The 21,963-nt window shown below is 36.8% G+C and overlaps 3 protein-coding genes across 3 annotated transcripts; all 3 read left to right on the top strand.

Moving 5' to 3' along the window:
- The first annotated feature begins 1,111 nt into the window (after nt 1-1,111).
- On the top strand, nt 1,112-3,387 carry pvalb2 (parvalbumin 2). The gene is made up of 5 exons (XM_036573044.1): nt 1,112-1,207; nt 1,730-1,800; nt 2,000-2,132; nt 2,234-2,343; nt 3,268-3,387. The coding sequence occupies exons 2-5, from the start codon at nt 1,740-1,742 to the stop codon at nt 3,291-3,293; spliced, it is 330 nt and encodes a 109-aa protein (XP_036428937.1). The 5' UTR covers nt 1,112-1,207; nt 1,730-1,739; the 3' UTR covers nt 3,294-3,387.
- A 4,106-nt stretch (nt 3,388-7,493) lies between these two features.
- On the top strand, nt 7,494-10,029 carry pvalb3 (parvalbumin 3). Its single transcript, XM_036573043.1, has 6 exons — nt 7,494-7,626; nt 8,062-8,127; nt 8,494-8,626; nt 8,743-8,852; nt 9,252-9,307; nt 9,753-10,029. Exons 2-5 carry the CDS (start codon nt 8,067-8,069, stop codon nt 9,275-9,277), a joined length of 330 nt encoding a protein of 109 aa, XP_036428936.1. The 5' UTR covers nt 7,494-7,626; nt 8,062-8,066; the 3' UTR covers nt 9,278-9,307; nt 9,753-10,029.
- A 5,669-nt stretch (nt 10,030-15,698) lies between these two features.
- On the top strand, nt 15,699-21,860 carry pvalb9 (parvalbumin 9). Its single transcript, XM_036571757.1, has 5 exons — nt 15,699-15,743; nt 16,747-16,814; nt 17,774-17,906; nt 19,451-19,560; nt 21,639-21,860. The coding sequence occupies exons 2-5, from the start codon at nt 16,754-16,756 to the stop codon at nt 21,662-21,664; spliced, it is 330 nt and encodes a 109-aa protein (XP_036427650.1). The 5' UTR covers nt 15,699-15,743; nt 16,747-16,753; the 3' UTR covers nt 21,665-21,860.
- The last annotated feature ends 103 nt before the right edge of the window (nt 21,861-21,963 follow it).

Genomic DNA, 21,963 nt, shown 5'->3' with positions numbered 1-21,963 from the left:
TATGTTTCCTGTTTTTCTTCTTTTTTCCTGTCACTAAATAATAAATAACTCAGTAACTTAATGGCCATTTTGACTGGAAACTGAATAAACGGAAAGGTGGTCTCTTACTCTGACCATTGTGTGTTACCTGATCCTACTATTTCTCGCACAGTGTACCCTGCAGTTACTGCTGTATTTGGTTTAAAGAAATCAATAAAAAAAATAAAGATCTTCAATCAAAATGCATCTGAGTCTTTGCCTTCTCATGCCTGTATGCCATGTCTTTAGCTTATCCTGGCAAGCTGTCCTTGCTGTCTAACCACAGAAAGCATCCTCAGAGATTTTTCCTGACCTTGAGAGATCACAACTGAGCGCAGCCCTGAAAACACACCAGAGATAGAAGTGATTACACTGCAATAATGAATTTCTCTCAGATCTCACTTCACTCCAAAGGCAAATACATGTCTGTCCTTGAGCAGAAACCAAATAAAAAATAGAGACGAGAAATTCAACTGTGTAGAATCTTAACTGCAAGGGATCATCACACTGAATCCACATACATTTAGAGCTATTTTGTATAGGCTGCCCTGTTTATCCCAGATTACACGCATCTACAAGCTAGTTCATTGGATCATGTCCTATTTGGTAAACAGGCTAACAACACTTCAGAATACTCCAGGTTTCAAAAATGTGCCGCTATTCCTCTTTCCCAGCCCAAGTTAGCTTGAGGTTATCACGTTACGTTTTGTATAGCTAGGTTAGGCGTTGGCTATTTTGACTCAACAGTTAATGTTACAAAATATACATGTATGTATACATTTTTATGATTTAAATGATTAATCAAAGAGAGGCAAATGACTCTTAATATATGTCTATTCATATGTGAAAACATTGTTTCCAGAGAAGTGGGTAAATGAGCCTAGAAGGATCGCATTACACTTAACTCGCATACCTCACATTTTACTCCAAACACTGACAGCACGTTGGGGCACAGGCGCTCCTGGATGCCCTCTTGTGTTTCGCATAAGGACTTAGAGCATCCCCTTTTGAAAGGATATAAATAGCACAATATGACTAGTAGACACATTTTTGTCGAAACTATAGCCAACCTAAGCATATGGTGTCCGTTACAGCCCACTGGGAGAAGAGTATAAAAGCGAAGGAAGAGCTGCTCTGCTCAGGCCATCGCACCTCTCTGGAAACGTACTGTCGCCACCGCAGCACAAAGGTGAGTTTCCCCCGAGAGAAGGCCGCATCACTCCGATCAGCAGCTCAGCACAGATATCCATCCGCGGCTAATACGATTTTTGATATCCATGGAATAATTTTAAAAGAAAAGATGAAGAACAACTGCTGGACGCACCTACGGACCTATTTCACGAATCAGGACTGAAAACGAGCACTTATTTCAGTGTTTAGACTGATTAAGGACTTTCTTCTGGCAAAGGATGAACGTGCAGCGTTGTTTGTTAACCTCGTTTGTGTTCCACGTTAACACTGTTAACAAGACTTTCTGGGTCAGCTCTGATGGAGAACCAGCAAAGTGGAGATGTTTATTTAGATAGTTGTACATCTTTCATTAGTAGTTGTTTGTAATTTTCTCTGGACCAATCATTGCAATCCAAAAAACAGTAGGCCAGAGATTAGGCCATATATTTATTTACAGAAATCGATCTAATCTAAAAATACATTGTATGCTTTTAAGTGTGAAATTCTTTTTAATTAATGTTCAAATATCATTAACTTGCAGATACTTAAAAATGGCATTCGCTGGAATTCTCAAGGAGGAGGACATTGCTGCAGCCATTAAGGACTGTGCTGGTAAGTCAGTGCAGTCCATAATTATAACTTTACATTTCTCATTATGTTGACTCTCAAATCCTTCAGAAAAGTAAGCTGTGATCAAGTTTACCCTTGATTAGGACATTTTCATTGTACCAATGAGTTATTCATTATGATCATTTCAGTGGCCAATATGAAGAGAAAAATGTTTACAAATGGTGTTTCTCCCAACTTCCAGCTGCTGACTCTTTCAACTACAAGACCTTCTTTGCCAAGGCTGGACTGAGTGCAAAGTCTGCTGATGACATCAAGAAAGCCTTCTTCGTCATTGACCAGGACAAGAGTGGCTTCATTGAGGAGGACGAACTTAAGTAAGAATTAGACAGATTTGCAGCTAGTTTGTTTTTTGATTTTTAAAAAAATAAATAGCTAAGCAATATTCACTTCTTTCTTTCTTATCAAACTTCCCCAGGCTGTTCCTGCAGAACTTCTCCGCTGGTGCCAGGGCTCTGACTGATGCTGAGACCAAGGCCTTCCTTGCAGCTGGTGACAGTGATGGTGATGGCAAAATTGGAGTTGAAGGTATTGAATTTCATGGAAAATACTGGCAGATTTATGATTTATGGTTTATATCAAACTTACAATTTAAAGTTTTTATTACAGTTATTTAGCATTAACAAGTGGAGAAATCTGACCTAATAACACAGAGCTCATACACTGGCAGCCTGGCACACTACATTTAGCATTCAGGTCGCAAGTCCAGAAAATGGAAGTGCTGCTGTTCTCGAAAGCAAGGCCTGGAACTTAATATGTAGAAAATAATTGCATTTAAATCACAGTCACAGTATTGGTCAGAGAAATCACAATTAGATATTTTCCCCAAATCACTCAGCTCTAGTTGAGGAAATCCAAAAACAGCTGTGTAACCATAAAATAGTGATACTCAATTCTTAAGTCTCTTACTAGAATAAAATTTCTCAGAAAATCAGTCCAACTACTAGTGATGTGCTACAATAGAATGAGACTTAAACTGAACATTTGGATGATTTGGCTATTAATCCAGTCCCCTTTATCTATTTTATAAGAATCAGATGAGATCTTTCTCTTTGCATGTGGAGTGAACACTTAAGTCTATGACAACGAAAGTTGATGGAAACTGTGCGACTCCAAACCTGGGAGCAAAATGGAATAACAGAGACAACCAATTATGGTTTCAAATAATTGAATATTGATAATGTCTGCTGCCAAGGAAAATGACTGTGTATCGTAACTAATCAGTTACCAAATGTCCAGTACACTCAAATTTTTAAGCTGGCTTAGTGCTACTCAATACAACTGAAGCATTATGAATTACTTAGCATGATAGACGTGAAAATGTTTAAATGTCAGCTTTGTTTAAAATATTTAATGTTGCATGCAAAGATCACACTCATTACATTATAAACATACAGTAGACTCACAGCATATCAAATTTATTAATTAATATGTGTTTCTGTTTTGTTTCAGAGTTCGCTTCCCTTGTGAAGGCTTAAGCACTCATGGACCCTATTTTTTGGAAATAGGTCTTTACTTTTGTATATGACTTGTCTCCAATAGTTAATTTAATTTTTTATATTTATTTATGACTACCCAGCTCTCTTCACTGCAAGGAACACAAATACATGTTCAGTCTCTTCAACACTCTATTTATTGTTCATACTGTTAGGTAACAGTTCATGCTGTTATGTAATTGTGTAATTATGAACATAACTTGTGCAAATATACAATGTCTTTTGCACTTTTGAAATACAAATAAATTTGCATTTGCCATACAACTGTCCCATGTTGAATATCTAACATTCACAGTCTTGCATGCAATGGCAGCTTAATAATAATTCATCCAAGAAAGAGATTTATACAAGAATATGAACCACATGTTCTTTCAGTGAAATTAAGTTGGTCACACATAAGTGAAATAAAAGGAACATTTTCATTTGGAAAAAAGACATAATTGGATCAGTCAGACACCTGACCATTGAAATTATGTTAAGCCCTGGGATAATGGCTACAGCCACCTGTTGGCAATAGCCGATAAAGAGTTTCTAGCTCTGGCCTGGAGCAGCTGAAGAGCAGGAATGTACTGCCGTTTCACCGCCAGTATCCATGCAGAATTCCTCAGCCATGCTCAGTGTGTCATCCGTGAGCCACAGTGCTGTGCGCAGGCATCAGTTACACATTCCTATAATTATACAAGGCAGATCACTAACACTGTGCACATATGTAGTACATACATATGGTCTGCTGCTGCTATACAAGGAAAGCCTTACCAGCCTACTGGATATTACCTTTCCAAGTGCAGTGCAGAGCTTGCTCTGTTAATGTTTTTGTCTATTTGTCATTTTTTAAATGAAAGAGTTTGCTGTAATATGTAAACACTGTTAAAGTATCAAAATGTATCATTCACTCCCCACTCCACACTGTCCATGTATTGAAACAATTTTTTGTATTCACCGCTTTTTGTGATTACATATCATCACTGTCACAACAAAAGCTCTAAAATGCTAACTTTTCAGGAGTAGGAATAACTTTTTTAACTTTGAATGGAAGACAATGGAACAATTTTTTAAAGTTATTTTGGAGCATTTCTATTGCTTTCAAATTCTGTAAATAAAAACAAACAAAAAACAAAACAAATTAAAAACAACAAAAATGGAGGCACAAGTTTTTTTTCGGCCTAGAGCACTTCAGCCAAACTGAAGTTAGAAGCAGTGTTTCGGTTTGTACTGCTGCACAATACAGGGCAGCCAATCAGAACAGCTGTCATTTACATTAATCAGTCTTAAAAGCACAATAACAAAAACAGACTGTTTAATTCTAAGGGATACAAAATGGTAAGATGCAAAATGTAAAAAACGAATTATGACCAATTTTGGTAAGTAATACCACATAAAGGTTAGAAGTGGACCTCAGGGGAAAAAAACAAAATGAGAGAAAAGTAGGGTATGGACCATTTTAAACACATAAATTACTGATTACAATTGCTTGATGGTGTAAAACTAATTTTATAGTGCATGCATCTTGAAAGATTCTTGACATTAAAATGGTAAAGGTAATGAGGTCCTTGTTGGTGGGCCCCTTCACCTGAAATCAGACATTAAGGGCTCTTTCTGAATCTGCAGCTTCAAGATACAGGGATTTGGAATGAGCAGAACCTTCCGTTCTTCTGTTTCTCTACTTAAGTATGCAGGCTCTCATTTGATCTGTTTCCATCCCCAAGAAGTAGCAGCTGGTATGAGGGGAACTTGCTGGATGGAGTCTGAGAGGGAGAAAAATAAAAAATGAATGAACACCTGACCTCAGAGAAAGAATGAACACCTGACCTCAGAGAAGCATACAGTGAATGACAATACTGCCACCTGCAGCTGTTCCCCAACTGGTTACTTAAAGAATACCTGGCTCATTTATTTTAATCATCACTGTGGCACAAAAATCATGTATCCCCATTTGTATTGTTTTTTTACTTTTTTGAATAATCTGAAAACTCCAATTACACTTTGCATTGTGTCAAAATTTCATGATGAACAGATCGATAGAACTGGTCAAACGTTGCTTGGAAAAAAGTCTTTTTACATTACCTGCCATACAAGTTAAGAATGTTTTTTTTCCTTCTCCCATAAAATTACCATTTTGGAAATTTTGTTCTGATAGCATCGATATGTTCTTCTTAGTGATATGCCATATGAAGAGCTTATGAGGTGAAGAAATCATCACTATCACTCACTATATTATTAAACTAAACATTCTAACCTTTCCAACCTAAAAAATGTTTTAAAAAAGTAGGTTCTTACTTTGCAAACACACACAACACACACTTACACATATACAATCAGATCAAAACAAACTAAACTTCTGCATAATTAAACGGTTAAGACGTGGTTTTCGATAGTGAATAAAATGGCCATATTTGTGCGGTAAACACTGTGACCTCTGGTTCCCACAACCGCAAAGAAACCTGAGTTGGTACGTTAATCTACAACAAACTATTTTTCGTGAAACCACTCTGAATGACTAATGTCTTAAAGACTGAATTACACAGAATTTTTTAAAATTGGTGGAATTCCCCTTTAACTAGGGTTATGTGGGGTAGCCCAAGTGTAAACAGAGTTCCACTCAGTTTGTATGTGAGCATTTTAACAAAGAAGCTATCGGCTTTCACACCCTTCATAAATATCACCTTATTTACTATGAATAGCCATAATATATTATCAGAGTGGGAATAATTAAAGGGAATAATCTCAATACACAACACATGTTAAATTTCTGGTGCATTTATTTAGGTCATATATTAGTTCTGTCATAACTGTCATGAACGCTTCATGAAGTGCACTGCAGGTGATCAGCTCATGCATTATAAAAAGTCATCAGCAAGGCACGATGTTTTGCATGCGCTCTCATTTTTTGAAAACCCAAAAAGAAAATTTGATGCTGCAGTCAGTAGCTAAAATGTATAGTTGTGTACATACAGGTAGATTTGTTTTAAATATATTACATATACTACTAAAGCAATGCAGGTAGCAGTGTAATAAATGCAGTACATTTCAGAATGGCATGGCTAAGTCATGTAATCTTATCACTGTCCCATATATGAATTAATTATTTTAAAACTCTTGAAAAATCCATGCACTCTGAAAGTGATTGACCTGAAAGCCTTAAAAAATCAGTGGACTGAAACTCTGGCTGTAAATTAAAGGGGAATTCCAATCTTTTTTAAAATTCTGCATAATTCAGTAATTGAGCTGTAAACAAGTCACTCACTCCGGTTTGATGTAAAATGATCCAGTCTAGAGACAATCACTGATTCAGATTTGTTGACAGTGGTGGTGATGGGAACCTGGAGTCGCAATGTTTACAATGCAAATGTAGCCATTTTATTTACTAGCAAAACCACCAGTCATCCTCTAAGTGTCTTCTGAGTTTCTATATGTACTGTTGATAATGGTGAAACAGTGCTATATCTAAAAAATATATGTGTTCTTTGGGGACTATTTTGCCTTACAACACCCTGCATGTACCCCTCCGCCATGAACGGCTCCTAGAAGGATATTCAGGCCAAAATCACACTGAACTGAGCATTTCAAATCAAACCACTCTGAATGACTTTGCTTACATCTTAAACACTTAACTATGCAGAAGTTTTGAAAAATAGGTGTAATTCTCCGAAAATGAAAAACTATAATCTTTCTGAACAACACCGGGGAAACTAAATCTATGAAGAATAATATTTAACAGTGTATGTAAATTGTCTCTGGATCTTACATGATCTTGCTGGGATCATCTGCCACTAGTAAATGTACACAGCTTACTCAAATACGAACTATGAACAGAGACCTTAGATGGCCCCTTTTTTAATATCCTAAAAGAAGACTGAATTCAGTTAGTTTTACTGCCAGCTCACAGGCTAAACAGTTCCGCAGCTAAATGAACTCAATGTGATTGTAGTTTCGCCTAGTTCTTCTGAGCAAAGTTAGTTTGCCTTGCCATGGACATCTTACACACAGAGAGAGACAGGCTGCCGTTCACTGGCTGTGCCTTCCCATCAGCAGCGTAGCGTGTATTATTAGCGCGGGAGGGGGATCTTAAGGACTTTTACATATACGTACATTTAAAGCCATCATTTATATGCTTATAAATAGAACAGCCTGACTGCTGGATTCGTTTTTCGACCAACCGCTTTGCATGCGGTGTCCGTTACATTATGCTTCACATTTGGGTTGAGTAGAGAGAGCTGGTCTATATAAGCTGGACAGCAACGGAGCTGAAGATCACTGCGGTTGCCAGATTCATCGCTCCGAATTCCCCTCCACAGCCACTAAAACACACACAGAGGTGAGTGTCTCTGCGACTGAGCCACCGTTAAAGTTCACGGGACGGGAAAACCACCAGATTCAAGGGTTTTTTGACTTTGGACTTTTGGATGGAGTTAACCTTTGAGGTCACGGCCACCAGCCAATGGGAGTAAAACTGCAGGCTTGGATGTGACGTCATTTTGCCAAATGCTGGGACGTTGCTGTTGAATCTGTTAACTGAGACTGAAGTGCTGATTTACTCTGAGCGAAATTCAGTCTTGTTCAATAAGTAGACTTTATCTTAAGAGAAACAAAACATGATAATACAGAAGACTGAATCCACTGTGTGGGAATATTGTGTGATATAATGATACGTGTATTGCTTGAGGAGTTAGGGGGTTCCACTTAGCAGACTGTGAGATGGTTACCTTAATGAAGCTAATCTCTCCTCAATTGTTTCTGTCTTCTTTTCAAGCAAAAATGGCATTTGCCGGTATTCTGAACGATGCTGACATCACTGCAGCCCTGCAGGCCTGCCAAGGTACTCTCAGCTGTCCTTCAAACATATAACCACAAGAATAATTACATTGCTTGATTGTTGGCTTAGTAACCATGGTTTAGCCATGGATAACTCTTTAGTTTTACATAGACTGATTCTTTGCATTTCAGTGAGAGTTGGTTTCCTGGACATAAGTTAAGGCTAGTAAGTAATGATTAACCATTAAAAGCCTTTTTATTGGAGAATCAGGGTTAATCTGCGTCTGGGGAACCAGCACTTACTGTACTGTTTTGTCAAGAGCATTTCTCATTTTATGTTTGCTCGCTTCAAAGTTCAGGTGGCATGTAGTATTACATCTGGATTATCATTCGATCTGTTGTAATAATAATAATGGTATTTGTTTTCCAGCTGCTGACTCCTTCAAGCACAAGGACTTCTTCGCCAAGGTTGGCCTTGCCTCCAAGTCCGCTGATGATGTCAAGAAGGCTTTTGCCATCATTGACCAGGACAAGAGTGGCTTCATTGAGGAGGATGAGCTTAAGTAAGGATAAAATTTGCAGTCAGTGCTCTGCTTTACTTCTTTGAAATCTGTCTTTTTGAAAAACTTGAAACAAATACCACAGTAATATTAGTTCTTCCTCTCTCAAACTTCCCCAGGCTGTTCTTGCAGAACTTCTCCGCTGGTGCCAGGGCCCTGACTGATGCTGAGACCAAGGCCTTCCTTGCAGCTGGTGACAGTGATGGCGACGGCAAAATTGGAGTTGATGGTATTCAATTTCTTTAACAATTTGGGTAGATTTATGGTTGATGAAATCTTATAAGCTTGACATAGAAGGCACCAGTGATGGACTACGATATAATAAAAATGGAATTGAACACAGTATTACCACATTGCATATCATATTGTGATTCTAAAGACTGTAGTGTCCATACACAAGAAACGTGTAAGCTGAGAGCAACCAAGGACAACTTTACTTTTAATATCAAAAAGCAACAGTTATTTACATTGTTCTTACGTAATTATTAATGAAAATGGCTGATGATATGCTAATATTAATAACAGAACTGGATAGGATACAATATTGTGACATGACTAGACTTTTATTATTATTATTATTATTATTATTATTATTATTGAATTGCTTCACTTGGTAATTTTTTTTCAGAGTTTGCTGCTCTTGTGAAGGCTTAAACACTCATTCACTGTTTTTCGGAGTTGATGGTAAGGAATTATCTCCACTTTAATATGATAAATTCTTGTTAACATTATGGTGATTAAAATACTCTACTTAAAAAGCTCTTTGAATTAGAAAATAATTAGGCAGCAATTTGCAAGATGATAATACTTATTTTTAGATGTCCTTCATGCTTTTTTGACACATTATGTTTTTAATGTATTTTTTACATTGTTTTAAAGTTTTCTCAGTTTAGCATGTTCCAAACAAATATTTTGGAACCTTTGACCCACGAAGAATTTTTATTTGCTAAGTCTACTTTTATTGTTTAACCTTTTTTTAAACTCTCATTACTCAGTTATTTGTGACAATAATCTATAGATAATCTGATTACTAAAATAATCGATGATGACCTCCATATTTAGTACAAAGTTTGCTTCCATGCCAAGTACTCACTGCATTTTCCTTACATTTTCATTTTTTTTTTCACAGTTTGCTGCCGTGATCAAACATTAAACGACAACTGACCACAACCTCTTGCTGGAAAGGAACGACACTGCCTGAAACCTCATCTCAGTCAAGCTGGTTTTTGTACACGAGTTTGACATGCCTGCACACCTTCCGCTCCCAAGCTGCGCTCTGTCCAGAATGACTGTACATGTTATGTGGTTGTTTTCCTCCTGCCATAGACATGGATTTGGAGTACTGTACAATCTGTATTGCACTTTTTGGGAAAAGATGGTGAGAAAACAATAAAATTTCTTTTTAATTTTTGTGTTACCTTTGTGTTTTTTCGTGTATGTTTATTTTTTCATCAGTATGGTGTCACTTTCTTCTCTTAATTCAGGGAATGTACAGTATTGCTCACATTCTGATGAATCATTGATGACTATTTAAAACCACTCGAAGGTACATGAAATATCCATGTAACTTTCAGATCATTCTGCACTGCATGTGGTCACCAGTAGGTGGTGTTTCACCCCACAATTGACATCATTACTAGCATCAGCAGCATCAGCTCACTTTAAAGAATCACCAAATGCTTGATGGAGGGGAGTCTAACCTTTTTGAGAGTGCCTGCCAGAAAAATGTTTTCTGTTTGCTTACTGTTACTAGTTAACCTTCAACAAAACACACTTTCTGTCCACAAAGTAGAGGACGTAAAGCGATAGCTCACCACACTGTAACACTACCGATGAGTTCCGTGACATTAGAGTCTGTTTGGTAAGCCTGTCGGCTGGCTCCAATGTCGTGTCTCTTCTTTACTGTGACAGGACAACCTCAAGGCCCCTAAACCGCCATTCCGTTGTCATCTCACAGGTTAGGTACATAATGTCAAACTAAGGTTAAAGGTCAAGAACACGTTAAATCCATTTATTTTTTCCTCAAATGTATGGAAATGTAATCACAGTTATGAAACCAAGACAGGGTTAAAGATTTAGGGTTTAGATTGAGGTAGCTTTAATGTACTTCTATAGTTTGTGCAGTTCTGATCCTGAAACTGACCCTGAAACTGCACTGAAAACAGCACAATCACGCCTTTTCTAGGCCATGTAGTTCACAATTATAAATGTCTTTTAAATTTGATTTAGCTCAGTGATTCAATTTGATTCTTTACAAAATGATTCAATGCACTTAGAAGACTCCTTCCAAAACCATACACTGCCATACTAGTGAAGGCGCTACCAATGGTCTCCTTTTTTACATAGCATTTAGTGTGGTAGGGTGCACCTTGAAAAACAGCCAATTTTGTAAACATGATTAAATTTAATTAAATGTAATTCAATTCAATTCCCTTCCATTCAATTCCATTCAATTAAAAAATACACATACAATACCACAGGAATATAGACAATAGATGTACTTGAAAATACCCTTAAAAGTTTATTTAGGTGCAAAACAAAGAGTGCACAATATTGTAATCCGTCATAACATTCCAAAATCAATACAATTGAATCATCAACTCCAGATCAACGCATTGATGTACAAATGCATTTTTTTTCATGTGTACAATAACAAGGAACTTTAATATTTATTTTCCATGAACATAATTTGAAGTAAATACACTATAAATACATATTAAAGCTTTTTTCAAGTGGCTATTTGCCATTCATACTGCAGAAAATCTTTCCCTCTCAAATCAGATATGCTGAAAAAAAGGATTTGAGCTGCCCGTCTGATCAAAGCCTCATTAAATAAGCAATCAGTTGTTTCTCTTTCATCAAAAAGACATCAGCTGCTGCCTGCAAGCATGAATGAAGGAGGCTGGGCTCAAGTCAGGACATGGTAGGCCATGACAGTTGGGCTGGAGCATAAGGGCCTGGCATAAGATTCCACCGAAATTGAGTAACAGTGAAAGAACATGTCATCAGTCATGGCACAGAGATCCACCCATTGCCCACAGTAGGCAAGTCTGTAATTCAGTACAGTACTGTTGGAACCTTTGGTCAGAGGGCTGCCTACATCTCTGTGTCCAATTATGGCTTCCTTTCCCATTTAGCAACCTTTAGTCATTATAGTGCAGACTACCTCATCGGGTGTCTTCATGAGTTATATGAAAGATTAGCATTACCACAAGAGATGATTTGTCCCTTTGTTGTCACAGCACAGTGTCTTTTACAGATTTGATCAGTTTTATACTTTTTGGTGAGTACAGTACAAGCTGTATTTCAAAATGCATTGTTGTATCTCTGGTTAAACTAAAGAATAAAGAAACAATTGATTTTGCAGTGCGATATTCTATGACTTCTAACTAGAACTTCACAGTAAAGCATCAACAGATTCCGGTATTCATTATGTTTTACCACGAGTAGACGGCGAAAATGTACAGGACAATAATTCAGTGAAATACACCAATTCTGCACGTTGGCATGTTCAGTAAACTTTTCTACTCTGAAACACCAGTGTCTGAACAGGAGTTGCTAAACAGTGCTATCGCATCTCCAAATTCACATTATGCTGTGGTAGCAGGGTGCAACCTGTCTATGCTGTGCTACCACATCTCATTAGTTGTAAGGCAATCACGTCAGACCCCGTAAGTTGTAGTAGTCAATCATATCAGACCTTGGCGGGGAGGGTCTCTGATTTTACGTGCTCTGCAAAGTAAGGCTGGGTCAGCAAACGCAGAAGCTGAAGACAGGATTTTGGCTAAAAGCTCATTAAAATAAATATTAGACCTTATTCAAAATCTACAGTGTACAGACTGGAACAATAACAAGTTACAGTGTGAAACTCACCTAAAAGCCAGTATAGCTCACTGGTGGGTTTTTACCCAGTTGCTTGTTAGCTAGCCAACTAACTTTTGGTTTCAGTGAGGCAAAGAAAAGGAGATCGCTGACAAGCCAACTAGTTTAAGAATTTGAAGAAACTTTTTTATAATCTATGAGCTCTTTCTGATCTATGTTTTTAGATTTTTCTTCTGTAGAACACCAGTATTTGCCACAAGTTACTGTCAGTGAAAATATATATGTGTATATTCTAAAGCTATATATATATATATATATATATATATATATATATATGTATAAATAATCATAGCCCCCCCATGCATAAACCCCAAGCGATAGTACCTGGTGAGCGCATTGCAAAGGATACATTTAAGAAGTGAGAAATATAGCATGACTAGATCACCAACTAGCTACTCCAGAAAAAATCATTTTGCTGACAATAAAAACATGTTGGCACATTGTCCACTGAGGAGAAAGTCCCTTGTGTAGAAAATAACACGTTTTCATCAGTATGCAACACCAGATAAGCTTAGCTCTGTTAGCTCATTGTCTCCCTTATACATCCAGCACGGAACTCTACCATTTCACTGGCCTCTTCCTATTTCTCTTGTTAAATCAAAAACATGACTGCAAAACACCAGAGGGCACCCATGAGTCCTAAATGAATGAGGTAAATGAAACTGAAAGGTTAATAGTTAAAAGTTACTGTCTTGTCCAGAACACATTGATGTATTTTACTCAAAAGCAAAGAGAACTTACTTGTATATTTCACTTTTTCTACATCAAACAGGCTTTGGGCAGAAGAATGCTAGCATTACTACTACTCAGTGCTGATTAGTTGGCATCACTGTTAATAAGTGCTGATTGGTTGGCAAGGGGTGCAGCTTATTGGCTGATTGACCAACTGACATCATGAACGTCAAGTCCTATAGTTTGAGTTAAAGAGCGTTCGAAAATATAACAACGGTGTTAAAATGTTTTATGCTGTTCTGTGTTCAGGCAACAAATGCATTTTTGTCTGTATAAAAATGTTTAAGCATTTAAAAATCTAGGATTTTGCTCAAACGCTTTGACCCATTCATTTTGGACTCGCCTTTGCCAAACCTGTAAGACATTACAGAGTGGCAGTTCTCTTCACTACACATTCTCTGATGCAGATACTGATTGTATCAAGCACACAACCACACTCTAAATTCAACACTAATGCACACCAGACAGGAGATACAACGGTTAATAAAAAAATAACGTATATGTTTTGGATGCTGGTATGCTGGTCCACCACTGTGACCATGCTGGATGACCAGCTTAGACCAGCATGCAGGTTTGCAGTTTTAAACATATATGAACAAACATGAACTCCACTCTAAAACAAGCACACATCTTTACTACATTCACACTTTTTATATATCATTTTTAGCAGTTGCAGTTAAACTGTCCTAAAATCTTCCACACCCTCAGCACTCGTCACCCCCCTTCCTACATCCCTGACCAGACCTATCTTATTTTTAGAATACTTTTTAATTATTATTATTGGTTTTCTCTCCCTGCGCTTAACCAGATATCAGTTCATGAATTCTCATAGAATGAATCAGAGTGTACATCCCTGATTTTTGAACCTGTGAGGTGAACTTGGTACTGAAAATGCTTGTTAACAGTTGTAATTTCAGTAGCATGATCAAAATGCACAAGCTGTTATGAATCTTAGCAGCACATAGCTCTTAGCTCTTTGCTCATTGTTTCTAATGTCTTACGGTTTTTAGAGCAGTGTTTTGAACTAATATGAGCAGTGAGTAACAGCACTTAGTAGCATCTATGTAATTATGGTTTCTGTGTGCCATCTAAGAGAGAAGGTTGATTTAGATGGAAGGAAACATGGTTTTGACTGGAGCGTTTGATTGTGGCATGAAAGTGTGTGATTATACACAAATCAACATGTAGTTTCTAAGCATCTAAGATCTTACTTTGTGAAATGCCTACACCCTAACAAGCAGTATATAGGTTTATTGTGTGTATCTTTGCATAAGTTTGGTGTTTGTATGAGTGCTTGTCAATCATTTATGTTGAAATATTTGAAATATTTAAGTCAGTGTACCAGCACGTGTGTGTGTGTTTGGACGTCATCTTATCTTCTTATTATCAGTAATCAAGCATGAAACTTTCTGTGTGAACATTCTGCTACATCCATCCAGCACAGCATTTTAATCCCTTCATAATTTTTCAGAACTCAATGAACAGTTTTATTGATTTCACACAAATTGTAAATTATATGCATCATTTTCACTGAACACTCCACAGAAAACTCTCCAACCGAAGCATCCATAGTTTTAAAACATGTATACAGATATTTAATGTCTTAATACATAAACCAAAACCTAAAGCATCATTCCATTTGTTTTCCTACACATCATAGTATGTATATGTCATTTTTCCAAACACAACAAACAAAATACTGAAAGAAGTTCAGAGAACAGCAGTGGTAAGAAGAGATGAATAGAGGGAGTTTAGAGGCAGTTTAACTTGTTACCTATTCCTCGTCTGATAAGTACTCATCTACAGTCTCTTTTATCCATGCTTTTAGTCAGCAACTGAAGACAACTGATTGAGTTTTGAAAAAGTATGTGAAAATGACTGAAAGCATTAAACATATGTTAACACATTTGCAAAACAACACTTCTGCTTTGCTAAGAAAGTGACCCCAGTTATGCTAAAACTGTTTTAACAATTGAGATAAACTGTATTGTGAAAATAATGCAGTACTTCATTTTGCTGTGTAATTACACTGTTTTGCCAAATGAAAAGACTTAGGTGTGTTCATGATTATGTGGCTTTAGTGAAGTAATGTGTGTGTGTGTGTGTGTGTGTGTGTGTGTGTGTGTGTTTGTGTGTGTGTTCTGTTTTCTCTTTGTGTTAGTGAGAGTAGCTTTAGTAAAGCGGTGTGTGTATATATGTGTGTGTGCATGTGTTTGTGTGTGTGTTAGTGAGAGTGGCATTAGTACAGTAGTGAGTGTGTGTGCGTGTTCTGTTTTCTCTCCTTGTGCTGTGTGTGTGTGGGCGGATGTCCACTTTGCAGGTTAATTAGGCTGCTGAGGTAAGGGTGTAAGCAGAGGCTGCGGGTAAGAATGTGATCCAGCTCCAGGTAACTTTATCATCAGCCACAGCCTGGCTATATAAGGCTATATAAGCTCACCTGCGCACACTACACACACTGCTCACACTCACTTCTGCTGCGGCCAGACCACCGGGGGACTTTACAGCCGTGAGTAGCACTTTCTACTTTCAGCAGTGACTGAGCTACTTATCAGAAGTGTATATGTATGTGTCTGTGTGTGTAGAAAAGAAGAATATGAAATCTTTTCTTAGAGCTGTGAAATGTTGAGCTTGATTTCAATGAGATTTATCCTCTACTGAACAATATGGTGTATTGAATTTACTTGATTCAAAGGTGTACAGCATTTCCAATCTATTTCATCAACACAGTGACGTTTTTAGCTCACTTACTTTTGGCAATAGCTGTCTTAACCTAATGTATTTCATTTATGTAGAAATGATGCACACATTGAAGCAAATTCAGTTAATTGTCATTTTAGTTTTAGAATTTTTTAAAACTAGTGATGCAAAGATTATTTAGAAAGACTCTGGATCCACATTTTATGAAATGTATGCATTGTTGAAGTATAAGACATCACATCTCAGAGCATTTTTGTGAAGTAGAGAGGCTAGTGATTCTGTTAGAAATCATTCACAGCATAAAAGGAGTATGGTTAATAGTTTCATTTGAAGCCACATATTGTGTTTCAATCTTTTGAAACTTTCAAAGTTAGGAGAGGATGTATGGAAGTATCTTTCAGGGGCAGCCACTGTGAAAATGAAATATATTATTGTGCTCTATGTTGTAAATATATTCCAAAATGAAAATAGAATGTATTGTAATATATTCAGGTCTAGGTAAAATTAGGTTTAAACAGCTTCTATTGGTCCATTCATTGTGAAGTGCTCATTTATTTTACATTTAGTACTATGAGTTGTTTTTTTTATGGTAACTTATTTGTTTGTTATTCTTTAACCCCTTAAAATCCCAGGCTTGTTACATACTAAAGCTTATTATTCAGTAACTACAGGGACTACAAAGCAAACTGTTATTCTCAGGTTATAGAAGTGTGTTCTAAAACTTCAGACCCACCAGTTGTCTTGGCTATTTAAGGGGTTAAATAATCTGTGTGAATCATTTTTGATATGCTTTATTTCTCCCCCTCTGACAGGACTAACATGTCACTCACTGATATCCTCTCTGCTGAAGCCATTGAGAATGCTGTCAAGGACTGCCAAGGTAAGCCAAAGAACAAACAGACAGCAGAGCAGACGGAGGGATTTATTTTTGACTAATTCAAATGAATTAAGCAAGAAGGGTCATAATGAAGTGCACGTAATGACACATGACATTGTGTGGTTTGTGGGCCACATGAGGTGCTGCAGTCAGTAACTGCTGTATGTCAGAAATCCCCTGAGAAGTTAAATATTGTTGCTTGTCATATGAAAACCTCTATTCTTTCAGTTTTTATTTTTACCCCATTTGAACTGACCAGCTACCCTTTACATTTTGTGAAAAGCTTTTTCCTTTTTTCATAAAGTTACCGTTTCAGAGGTATATTGTTATATGTTTTATTAACATAATAACAATATATTGTATTAATACAACAATAATATATGGCAATTGTATTGTGCTGTCAAAGTTAACACAATAAATTATTAGCACCACTAATTTCTTCTGATGCTGTTAACACGTTGTCCTAGCTTGATCCCCTGTGAGAAAAAGAGGCATACTTGAAGTATATAGAGATACTACAAATATGAATTCTCTCCAGGTTTTCACTGTACAGTCTACAAAATAACATCCCCTGTCAAATGACATGTTTTGTTGATTTTCTAACTTCCTCTACAGGGAACTTAAATATGACATTTTGCTACAAACAGTAGTTCACAATTCACTTTTTCTGAGTTTAACATATTGAAAAAAAATCATAAAATACAAAATGTGCCATAACATTTGCACAGGCCACGTTTAATGTTTTATTTTTTTCCAATATGTTAAACTCAGCAAACAACAGTGCCTGTTTATTAAAATGTGTATAAGTGTGTTCTCTGTAGAGGATGTGTTAACTTATTTTCACTTAAAAATCAACAAAACATGTAATTTGACCACAGACGCCTAAACTTTTGCACACGACTGTTTTCATTTGTGAGTGTGCGTGTGTAGCATCACTGGCCTCTCTCATCTCCTCCCGACAGCCCCGGACTCCTTCAGTTACAAGAAGTTTTTCCAGCTCTGTGGCCTGACCCAGAAAACTCCCCAAGAGGTCAAGGATGTGTTCCGCATCTTAGATGAGGACAACAGCGGATTTATCGAAGAGTCCGAGCTAAAGTACGTCACATCAGATCATTTTTAAAAGTTATGTGCTTTTTCTTTGATATAAACAGAGGAGAGTAACAATACAATAAGTTTTCATCATATTTCCAGGTCTAGACTGAACATATTGCAATACATTGTGACATATTACAGTTTGTGTGGGCGGTCACGGGGACACTGAAAGTTATACACAGGCAAGCGTCAACTTTTTATGCAATTTTATTTATATGTACACCGCATGAGTGCAAACCTCTACACATACAAAGCATAAAGGAAGGTGCAAAGTGTCCACCAACTTTTTTCAAAAATTTTTCTGAATAATTCAATGGTTAAGACATACACAAAGTCATTCAGGGTGGTTTGATGTGAAATGCTCTTATCTATAGAAACTTAAAGAGTCAGAATTTTTCACAGTGGTGGCAATAGGAACCAGACGTCTGTGAAGTTTATCACCTGTAAAAGTTTCCTCAGAGAAAGTTAGTACATGAAATGCTTATGAATTCACTGCCTGATGTCTGAGACATTGTTTTACTGTAGCTTTGTGATAAGGTTTTGGTGTAAAACATAAAACATTTTAATCAATTTATTTTAATCCATTCATGGTGGAGGGATACATGAAGGGTGCTCTAAGTCCTCAAAGAAAACTTTTTTTTTCAGATTGACTGTTATTTTACCATCATCAATGTTACATATAAAAACTATATAATAAAAGACACATGTAGATTCACTGGTGGTTTTGTATAGTAAATAAAATGGCTATTTTTGTGCTGTACACAATGGGACTCCTGGTTCCTATCACTGCCACTGTAAAGAAATCTGAGTTAGTGAGTTTCTCTAGAATGGCGCATTTTACATCAAACCGGAGTGAATGATTTTGACATTGTTATCTCATTGACTGAATTATGCAGAAATTTTGAAATATTGATGAAATTCCCCTTAAAGCTTAAAGTGACAACTTTTGACAGTGTCAACTATTTTCATTACACCAGTTTCACTAAACGTATACTGAAGCCCCCCTGTAGACTATCTACAAAAATTAAAATTGCTAACAAACTATGTGGTGCAGCTCAGCTGATTCTCAACAGCGACAGGGTTAGGCTGAGGACCAAGGTGAGGGGTAGGTCCAGGTTTTGGACCAGGGTTAGAGTAAGAGTTAGGAAAAATAAAAATTAATTTAATAGATATTTAGTTGAATGTAAAAAAAATTAAGTATCTACAAAGCATCTAAAGTGTACTGTCTAAATAAAATGTTGCTTAGAGACCTTAAGTAGAAGCATTTATAATACATTATACCAAAGCAAATCAGTGTTTTAGTGGTAAAGGAGCATTACTTCTGTTGTCAATAGGTTTTAATGTACTATAAAAAGCATTGTTCTAAGCCTTTTCTAATGCAGGAATGCTGCAATTTTTTTCTCTTTTTTGATTGTGCAGTTTATCTGCATTATGTAATTGTGTCAGCAGAACTTGAGCCAAAGGCGAGCAATGACATTCAGAGTTGTCCTGTATAAATTCGACACTGTATAAATATGAATGTATATTTCTCCTCTTGTTTGAATCAGGTTCTTCCTGCAGCGGTTTGTCCCAGGGGCACGGACTCTAACAGAGAAAGAGACTAAAAGCTTAATTTCAGCTGCAGATGATGACAGCGATGGCAAAATTGGAGTAGAGGGTAAAATTTCTCTTACTTCATCAATAATTATATTTTTTGTTAGTTTTTGCTTTGAAAACTCATGACTGCTTTTTTGGTTCCTTTTGTTCTGTGCAAACAGTTTTCAAAGATATGCATATTTGCCATATGTCTGGTATTTAAAATGAGAACCGACCCATCTGAGTCCCTGTGTCTGTGTTTTGTAACAGACAAAGTAGACAAAACTCTTTGAGCCAGTTCACCAGGCACATATTAAAAGGAAATTCCATTCAGTGTTCAAATTCCTAAATAATTCAGGTGTTAAAATGTAAACAAAGTCATTCAGAGTGGTTTGATGTGAATGGGATTACTGTGAAAAAATGTACCAACTCTTTAGAGTCTTTAGAGTAGTGGTGATAGGAACCAGGGGTCATGATGTCTGATGATGCAATGAGAATGTAGCCATTTTTTTGCTATAAAAAATGACAAGTGAAATTGTACAATCAACTGGGTGCTAGTTCGCCTTACAATGACATACATGTATCTCCCCACCATAAATGCACTAAAAAATGCATTTTAGGCCAAAACTTTATCTCAAAGTTTCCATAAAACAGTGCCTCACACTTCAGGCAGCATACGTGAACAAGCTTTTAAAGAGCTTTTGGTTCCTATGAGCGCCACTGTGAACAATTCTGACTTGGCAACTTTCTCTTCAGTGGAGCATTTCACACTAAACTATTTCAAATGACTTTTTGCATCCAATTAATTGAATTATGCAGACAATTTTAAAAATCAGTGGAATTCCATTTTAAGAGTAAAACCTGGACTGGCTTTGGTTTGTAATGGTAAAACACCATTAAAATTGTATTTTAGTTCAAGGCTAGGCTTAATGCAGGCACGTGAGTTTTTGAGAAAATGACTTTGCCAAGAACACCTACATGGTGCCTTTGTGCAGCAGTGCATTTGCAGTGCATTTGATTTCACACCCTAGAGAGCAAGCTTTGATTTATGGGTTGCAGCTATTTTGTCACTGCAGTAATTGGAGGACATCTGCTGATGTCTTTGTGTTCTGGGCTATGGATCGGTCAGAGAACCTGCAGCTTTCCTCTGTGTGTGTGTGTGTATGTGTGTGTGTGTGTGTGGGTGTGTGTGTGTGTGTGATGTGGAGCTCAGTAAAGGATCTCAGTACTGACGCGGATGAGTGCTATTGACATCTGAATTAGAAACATGTAGTGCGTCAGAGTGCTCAGTTAGCATCAGGTGACCAAGGTGCAACACTATGCATCCAACGCTATCTAACTTCCCATCAAACCTGTCAATCATTGAATTGGTTGGCGTTTGACACTTACCTGATTCAAATGCATAACTGAATGCAATGTCTTATGTCGACACAACCGAAACTGAAAGGCAGCGACTGTGTTGCTGTAACAAATTTGATTGATGTGCAACAAAATGATGTTTTTCCAGTGTGGTCATAAATTAGAGGAGATGTTTGAGACATTGTGTGCGTTCTTACAAATGCTGAAGTATTTATAATCATGAGCACTTGGTGAAATGAACAAAATTCCCATACTTTAATTGAAGAAGACACAATTATAGACTTTAACACTGGGGTTATTACCAGTTAGCAAGTACAGTGTTTGTTAATTAGCAGTCACATGCTGTTTGTGCAGTCATATGCAAAAGTTTAGGCACCCCTGGTCAAATGACTTCTTGAATTTCTAAGTGAAAATAAGTACATATCCTTTACAGAGAACACATTTTAATGCACAATTTCTGTTTATTTGTTGAATTTAACTTATTGCAACATATTAGCCTGTGCAAAAGATATGGCACTTGTAATATTTTATGTTTTATTTTTTTCCAATATGATAAATTTAGCAAATAAATTGAAATTGTGCTCTGAAATTTGCAGAAATATGCCATATTCAAGTGTGTACTTATGGCCATACATTCTACTTTTTATTGTTATTGTTATGTCATTAATTTATTGTTAGTTTTATTATTACATTATAGTGATGTTATAACACAGTAATATTACAACAATGGTATTACACTTTATGATGCTAAAATAAGATTGTAATAGCAATATTCATGCTGCTTGTTCACTCCTTCCTCAGAGTTCCAGACTATGGTCCTGTCCTAAAAGAAGCCCTCCAACACTACGATTCTACTCTTCCACCTGCAGCATGCACTGTGGCTCCATCTGTCCTGCTGCTATTAATCTCTGAAATATTTTTCAAACACCAACATTTGCACACAGTAATTTTTATTTGCCTTGTGAGTACGTGTCACATGTCTGTGCTGCTGTCCCAGTGCTCACCCCACATGATCAAGGACAAAACTGTTCAGGGAAATAAATAAAGTCACTTTAACTGCAGCATGTGGTGCCATGTCATTTAAAACCTTCTTTAGCTTGTACTAATTCAGTCATTCATGATGAAC

This window comes from Colossoma macropomum, unplaced genomic scaffold (assembly GCF_904425465.1).
Source record: "Colossoma macropomum unplaced genomic scaffold, Colossoma_macropomum, whole genome shotgun sequence".
Classification (NCBI taxonomy): Eukaryota; Metazoa; Chordata; class Actinopteri; order Characiformes; family Serrasalmidae; genus Colossoma; species Colossoma macropomum.
This window is presented reverse-complemented; position numbering and strand designations above follow the sequence as displayed.